General features: G+C 51.3%; 1 protein-coding gene across 3 annotated transcripts; it reads right to left on the reverse strand.

Moving 5' to 3' along the window:
* Window positions 1–1,491: 1,491 nt before the first annotated feature.
* Window positions 1,492–5,389, reverse strand: P2RY1 (purinergic receptor P2Y1). Of its 3 annotated transcripts, XR_014228990.1 has the most exons (3): window positions 5,278–5,389; window positions 3,314–4,588; window positions 1,492–2,802 (listed from the first exon to the last, which is right to left on the reverse strand). XR_014228990.1 is itself a non-coding variant. In XM_082319757.1 (2 exons), exon 2 carries the CDS (start codon window positions 4,518–4,520, stop codon window positions 3,429–3,431), a length of 1,092 nt encoding a protein of 363 aa, XP_082175883.1. In that variant the 5' UTR covers window positions 4,521–4,588; window positions 5,278–5,389; the 3' UTR covers window positions 1,492–3,428. The 3 variants fall into 3 exon arrangements, 2 of the variants coding, with proteins under 2 accessions (XP_082175883.1, XP_082175884.1); XM_082319757.1 differs by having other exon boundaries at window positions 1,492–4,588; XM_082319758.1 differs by lacking the exon at window positions 5,278–5,389 and adding an exon at window positions 5,166–5,223 and having other exon boundaries at window positions 1,492–4,588.
* Between the last annotated feature and the right edge of the window lie 2,451 nt (window positions 5,390–7,840).

Here is a 7,840-nt window from a genome sequence, read left to right on the forward strand (position 1 = left end):
GCTGGTGGACTGATTGTCTTCCACAAATACATTATAGCAAGGATAAGTGGCAAAAGGCAAGTATTTAAGAACAGTCTTGCCGAGTTCCCAGAGGCTAATGGCTCCAGCCATCGCACTGCCTGGAGATCTGCTCGGTTTTTGTCCCGGTGGTGTCCAACCCCCCATATCTGACCAGCTTCCTCTCTGACGGGATGGCCCAGCAGACATGACTCCATCACGATGCAGGTAAAATAATCGTGCGGGAGGAGATATGAATTTGGTGTGATTTTGCAGTGGTTCCGACTACCCTGTGTCAGATATAGCAATGCTTATAACAAGAGCAGGAACTTCACATGAGATTTGGAGGCTCAGCTTCAAGTTCCAGCTGGATTCAGAGGAGGCTGTGACATCTCGGTATGTGTCCAGCAGGGAGTCACATCGGAGCAGGATGCGGTTTGAGGTGCTAGCTCTGCAGGCCATAGGATCTGGAAGTTGGAAAATAAGCTCTGTGTAAAACGTGTTTAATGATCCTTCTCGGTGGGAGGCTCCCGTAGGCTTCTGTGAGGTGCAGTTGCCTGCCATGGCCGATCATCAGAAGTGATCTTCATTAAGTAATCAGAACAGACCTCAGGAACGAACTGGGTGAATAATCTGGCCAGTTGCACACCTCTCTTCGGTGAGGCAAGATGAAACAGAGAGCTTTCAACGGTTCACGAGGAAAGCACAAAAACATGGCAGCTGTTCAAGACCCAGAAGACTGCAGGGCAGATGCTGGCACAGAGGTGGCTGTCCTGAGCTCCAGAAGCTGGATCTCCCTGGCAGGGTCTCTATCCGGACCATGGGTCTCTCCTGCAGCGTGCCCAGCCTGCTATAGCTGGGCCCATAGAGTTTTGATGCATTTGGATTTCATACACACTCTAACAGTCAGCCAACTTGGCCATATTAAAGAGACATCTTGCAAAAAGACTGTAAGTAACTACATAAGGACCAACCTGGGTGTATGGTTTTACGTTCTGCTGTGTCTGTTTAGGATCTTTTTTTCAGACATAGATTAGCGGAACATTTTATTTCCTAACTGAAAGAGAGAAATAGACCACGAACTGCTGGGAAATGAATATTATTTTAAATGTGGAGAAGCAGATTCAGAGACTATCCTGGTTTTATGCTCTCTCTCCGTTTAATTCATCTGCCATTCCAAACAAGACGTGCCTCAGTTGAATGAAGTCTCAAATAATCACATAATAGGAGAAGTCATTTATTGTGAATCAGGCTCATTCTCTGGTGATATAAATAGGCTGTGCTGTTCCACAGTCTTTTGTCAGTAGGGATTAATTAGCAATTGACCCTTGGCTGGGATTTTTTCACTACCTCTACATTTTTCATCTTATAGGGCTAAATGAGATCTTAACATTGCTCTAAGAAGCTATGCTTCCTAAGCAGCAGTTTAATTTATCCTTAGGCTATAAATCAGTAGTTCAATTTATCACTAGGTTACATATCAACAGTGAATAGTCAGGGTGGAATTGAGTTTATTATAAAGATGTTCTGTTAGAAGACACAGTATTACAGTGACTGAAACATGCTGTTAAATTTTCCATTAATGCCCAATTCTGAGTATGAATATGGAGAACCACACTTCACATACTTTACATTTAGCTTTCTAATAAATAAGTTCAATAAATAGGGATTTTGCAGATGAAGAAGCTGTACGTGTGAACAGAAGCTGCTTTACAATGTTGTCAAAAAATAACTAGCGCTATTCTTGTTTCTTACCAATCACTGGAAATTAGTAAGTAAAATATAAATATTTTACTCTTACTATGAAGACTGGAGGAATGAAGATCTGTTAAAATCACCCCTAGGATTACACAGAACTTAATTTTGTACACTAAGTTTATAATTTAGAGCATGCTTTCACACCATTTTTAGCACACAATATTTTCAAATACATTTCTTAAAGATATGAGAAATTAATAAGACTGCCCATGTAAGATTTCGTCTGTGCTCTGATCACTACTAGCTCTTGTGTTACACAATATTGCAGTTTGGCTAATTTTGGATGACCTATTCCACATTTGGAGATTATATATAACAAAGGGCCGGATTTAGTCTGTAGTATATTGCAACATCTTGTTAATACAGTAATTTATTTGTCACAGTACAAAAAAATTAATTCCCCCCCCATTTTTTTAATATATATATAATATATAAGCCATTTATATTATCTATTTTAATAATTCTTTTCTTGGGAAACAACTCTTACGTTACCCCTAAAGATTGCCAGGAACAGAAATATTCTCGTACCAAATGAAAACACAAGTAACTCGAGCAACTGTAGTTTTACTTGTCTGAAAGGTACAGTTATTTTCAGCGCACGCATTTCTCATGTTCTACCCGTAAAGAACTCCAGCAAGGCTCCCAACACCGGCAGTCAAGTGTTCGCGCTGCAGCGAGATGTTGGTCGGCCTTCGGGAAGGGCGACCGGCCCCCGGCTCCGCAGAGCTCGCGCAGGCGCTCCCCAGGCGAGCCCAGTCCGTGCTCAGCCCCGTCCCGCGGTTCCTCCGGCTGACAAGGCGCCGGTTTCCCTCAGCACAGAAGGCAGGATCGGCCCATCGGCTGCTCAGAACCAAAGCACCTCTGCACGCGTTTGCACGCCGACATCTGTTCGCGGAACGCGCTGCTACGTGCACGTGCAAAGCAGGCGCCCGCTTGCACCAGCTCCTAGAGAGAGCTGCTTATCTGCCAGTGGCTGAGGTGTCAGTTCACCTGGAAGCCAATTTGCCTTTAGCGGGGTCCAGATTTTTCATGAACAACCATCGTAATCTGAAAGCATAATCATGCACACATCGGTAAGCCTACCTTTTGTAAAACACCGGCACTCAAAGAAGACTGAATCATAAATTCTACTGAACTAGCAAATAATTATCAACACTAGAAGTAGATGAAGAAATAATAAAACTGTAAAGGTGAGATAACTGCATCATGACTTTGATTTAAATACTTGTTTACAACGGCAAGTGAGCAAAAGGCTAGGTATGTGGACTGAGCCTCAGAAGAGAAGATACTGCTTTCTCTTATTTTTATTTCCTATTTTTAAAGAGAGGCTGATTGAGAACATTTTTGAATGTGGGAGACTAAGTCGTTAAAACAGAAGCACTTGGATTGCTTTCTTCCTTTAGGGGATTTACTTCATTTTATTTTACCTGACACAAGTCAGAAAGAAATGAGAATATTGTAAGGAGAAGGAAAGCTGAATTTTGACACGTTATTTTCCATTAAAATTCTTCCGCTGACTTTGTTAAGCTTTTTCTAAGATCGGAAAATGAGGCTTTACCTAAAACGAATTTGAGAGACTGGTAGATTTTCCTCACACACTTGTAGCACTACAGTGTCCTACTGTCTCAAAGTAGAGGATTTTTTCAAACTGTTCCCAAATCTTTTGCATTCGTTCACAAACTCGTATCTCCGTTCTGTTTATACTCAGATAAAATATTGAGAGTCATTTCCTCGCTTTTGGACTGCACATTGTGTTCACTTCTTCTGGACGATTTCCTGGTCGCCCTGGAAAGCCGCCTTCGAAAGGTATCACCTGCCAGAAAGTAAAGGATAGGGTCGACGCAGCTGTTGAGGCTGGCCAGACCCCTCGTCACTTGGTAAGTGGCATAAACCTTATCGTTGAAGGCACACATTTGTGGAGTCTGAAAATCCACCCTGGCTCTTAAATTTAAGGTCTTCATCACATGGAAAGGAAGATAAGACACAGCAAAGACCGTCAACACAATAATAACCAGGTAAATAGACTTTCTCCTGAGAGGAGAATTGTCCAAATCTTTGTAAATCAAAGCTTTCACAATTAGCCCATAGCAACCAAGAATCAGTATGAATGGGATGCAGAACATAAACACGGTGGTGCACATGCTGTAAACGAAGTAACTTCTCAGGTAATCATCAGCTGTCGTGTCGTAGCACGTCGTGGTTTTATTTCTCCTTATCCCCGTTCCCGAGTAGAAGAGTATTGGAGAAATCACGGCCACCACAATGACCCAGACCAAGGTGCTGATGTACACCGCGTTCTTCTTCTTCAGCCTGCCCAGCGACTTCAAGGGGTGCACCACTCCCGTGTACCTGTGCACACTTATGCAAGTTAGAAACAAAATACTGCCGTACAGGTTCACGTGGAAGATGAACCTCTGCAGCTTGCACATGATATCTCCAAAGATCCAGTCTGTTTTATTGAAGTAGTAAAAGATGAGGGCCGGCAGAGTCAAGACATACAAGAAATCGGCTAGCGCCAAGTTGAACATGTAAACCGAGATGCCGCTCCAAGGCCTCATGTGGAAGACAAACATCCAGATGGCCACGCTGTTTCCCAAAAACCCAGTGATGAAGACCAGAATGTAGACGGTGGGCAGGTAATAGAACTGGAAGCCAGTTTTGGTCAGGGAACACTTGGTGGTGGCGTTTCCCGCAGACCAGCTGCTGCTGGATAACAGGTTGGGTTCAGTTCCATTCAAAGCAGCAGAGAAGAGGACTTCGGTCATGATCCTTTCATGAGAGTCCCGTAGGTCTGAGGCGAAGCAACGAAGTCTCTACAGGAACAGCAACGCATCTAAAAAAAAGAAAAGAGCAAAGAAAACCTAACTGGAAGGTAAAACCTGCCCTGCTTTTCTTCAGAGGGCTTCCAAGCCGGTGTGCTCGGCTGAGCGTCGCCCACCCGCGCAGGTCGGACCGTCCCCCCGCAGCACCCAGACCCGCCGCACGGCGGGAGCCGGGGACACCTCGGCGGGTCGCTGCCTGCCGCCGCCGGGCCCCTCGCCCCGGCCCCGGCCCCGGGGCAGGGCAGGCGGGGCGGGGGCGAGAGCGGCAGCGGGCTGGGCTGGCCCGGCCCGGCCGCGGGACGCGCCGCCGGGGAGCGGGGAAAGGGAAAGGGCGAGCGCCGCGAAGGGGCAGCGGGAGCGGGGCCGGCCGGGGGGCACCGGGGGCGGCCGCTCCGCCCGCGCTCCTCAGCCGACCGCCGCCCCGGCCGCCTCCGCGGCTGCCGGCCCCGTCCCACAGCCCCGCCGCCCGCCGCCGCCGCCGCCGCTCCCCTGGCTTCCGCCCGCTCCCCTCAGCCCGCCCGGCTCCCCCCGGTCACCTCCGCCTGCCCGGCCCCGCTCCCCTCAGCCCGCCCGGCTACCCCCGGTCACCTCAGCCCGCCGGCTCCCCGAAGTCACCTCCGCCTGCCCGGCCCTGCTCCCCGCCTCGCCCCCAGCCGCCGCGCCCCAGCCCGGCTCCGAGGAGCGCCGGGGCCGCCCCCACCTGCCTCCCGCGGCGCCCTTCGCAGCCCGCGCTCGCCTCTCCGCGCCGCCGGCAGCGCCCGCCCGGCGGGGGGCGGCGTCCCGCCCGCAGCTGCCCCGGCCGAGCCGGCTCCCATCGCCGGGCAGGGCAGGGCAGTCGGGGGCAGCGGCTCTACGGCGCCTCGGGCGCGGGGCGCCCCTCCATGGCGGCGCCGCCGCCGCCGCGGGGAGAGCGGCCGCAGCCCCTCTGCTGCGGGAGGCAGCGCGCCGGCCCCGGGCGGACTGCGGGCGGGCGGGCGGGACGAGGCGCCGACTCGGCCCAGGGGCGCGCCGCCCGCCCCCCGCACCGCCCTCGCAGGCGGGCGGTGCTCGCCGCTCCCCGCCCGCGCCACATGGCGGCCGGGCCGCGCCGGGGCTGCGGGGCCGGGCCGGGGGCTGGGGTGCTTCGGGGGTCGGGGCGGGGCGGGTGCCGGTGCCGCCTCGCCCGGGGCAGCGGCCTGTGACCCCCCCCCCCCCCGGTGCTCCGGGCGACACCTGCCGCCCTCGGGCCGCCGCCCGGCCCACCCGAGGCGTGGGGCTCGGCGGGGCACAGGCGCCAGCGGAGCTGCGGGCGGTGGAGGCGGTGGCGGAGCACCCGGTTGCCCCGCGCGGCCCGGCGGGAGCGGCGCCGCCGGCCAGGCCAGCGCCAGCAGGCACGGCCGCCCGCCCGCCCCCGCCGCTGACCCCCGCTCCAGGGGCTCCTGCGGGCACCGTGGCGGCACAGCAGCGGCAGGCGGGGCGGCCCCTCCGGGCGGAGGAGGGCAGGGTCCCCCCCGGCCCTCCGCAGCGATGGAGCAGGGGGACGCCGCGCCGGGGCTGAGCCCCCTCCTGCCAGCAGCGGTGCGTGGCGGGGCGCGGGCAGCGGGGCGCGGGCAGCGGGGCGCCCGGTGTGCTCCTCCTGAGCTGCTGCGAACGGCTGAACAACACTCTCCTGATTTTGCTTTCACTCAACCCTTTGAAATCTGCTCTGCAACCCAGTTTAAGCTACACGAACATGTTAATTGCTGTAAATGGAACAGCTGAGCAGAAATATGCTCTACTGACCTCTAATTAAGCGCTATACATTTGGCGCTTGAGTCAGAATACGATTATTATTTATTGTCTTAGCAAAACACAATCTGCTGGTTTCAGCCATTTCTTCCTTGTTCACATTTTAGTTAGGATGTGTGGTGAGTGATACATGAGCTAGTCATATCTGCTCTCAGCTAAAAGCTGTGTTCTAGACGGAGGATTATTAGTACTTCATGAATATGTATTCATTTTTCAAACTTTTGAGTCTGTCTAAATTGTAAAACTACTTTGTTGGCAAAGCTTAATTGGGAAATCAGCTGCATATTGTACCCCTGTAGGAATATGCAAGTGGATGCAGATGGAGTTGCCAGCCTGGCATCTCTTTTGGGGCAAGTTAGACAGACTACAACTTTGAAGCAACGGCTTAAATTTTGTAAAGACAAGACCTTTTCTTCCTGTATATTAGGATTTTTTCTTTTTGTACTCATCCCCTAACTGCATATTTACTACTTTGAAGATTCTTTTTAATTTTAATACAAATTGAATGTGAAGAGAAGGAAAGCAAAAAATGAGATGAGAATGGCAACACCTGTAAAATCTGTGTTATAAAGCGAGCCTAGTTTACAAAACTGTTCAGTGGTGCCCTCTAGGATTTTAAAGTGCTAGCAAAAATTAATCCTTAGCCTCGGCGTTGCCGCGAGAGAAAACACCCAACCCACAAAACAGACGTACGGTGAGTACAGAATAATAATATGAAGCCCACCATGCTGGTTTCTGAAAAAGCCATCTTGCTCCTCAAAGAATCAGCTGCACGGCCAAAACCAGAGTTCATTTTAATAAAGGACTTGGATTGTTGTGTAAAAAAAAAAAAACCAACAACAACCAACAAAACGATGCTATTAGCGTACGAAAAGCCTTTTAGTTTACCTTTCCCTTTATAATTGTTATTTCATTAGTGATTTTTTCAGTCCCATTGCTAACACATAGCCTCTCTTGGCAGCTTCCTTGAATTCCCTGTCTTGAGCAAATTTTGAGTCATACTGAAGCAGCGTTAGATAGCATCAGTAAATATGCACTATGAACTACAGCCTGTTTTCCTCTGTTATCTAAGCAGCGCCATAAAGCCAAGCCATGGAGACAAAAGGTGAGAGCGGTAAAGCCCACAGCCGCCCGGGGAAGGAGGCATTCCTTAGGATTTGTGTGCTCGTGCCTGAGGCTGAGGTGCAGGATTTTCCAAGATACCTGATTCATCCCTGTAACTTTTTTCTGAGTGTCATCTCATTTTTCAATGGCTTGTTTGAAGGGTGGGCACCCAAAGCAGACACCGTTGCGATGGTGTTGCTCCCGTTGATTACAGGCATCAAGCTGCCTCCCTGCCCCAGCAGTTTCTGACGGTACCCTCGAGGGTGCGACATCACGCTCGCGCATCATCTCCCGGCTTCTCCTGGGGAAGAACGTCCACCATCAGAAGATCAGGTGCTACCACATATGGCAAACAGCAGCATCTTTCCAGAACCACATTCACCTTCCCTCAC

Source organism: Platalea leucorodia (genome assembly GCF_965183815.1).
Source record: "Platalea leucorodia genome assembly, chromosome: 8".
NCBI lineage: Eukaryota > Metazoa > Chordata > Aves > Pelecaniformes > Threskiornithidae > Platalea > Platalea leucorodia.

Excerpts from the sequence above, each read along its gene's own strand:
- P2RY1 (XM_082319757.1), bottom strand. The coding sequence starts at position 4,520 with ATGACCGAAGTCCTCTTCTCTGCTGCTTTGAATGGAACTGAACCCAAC.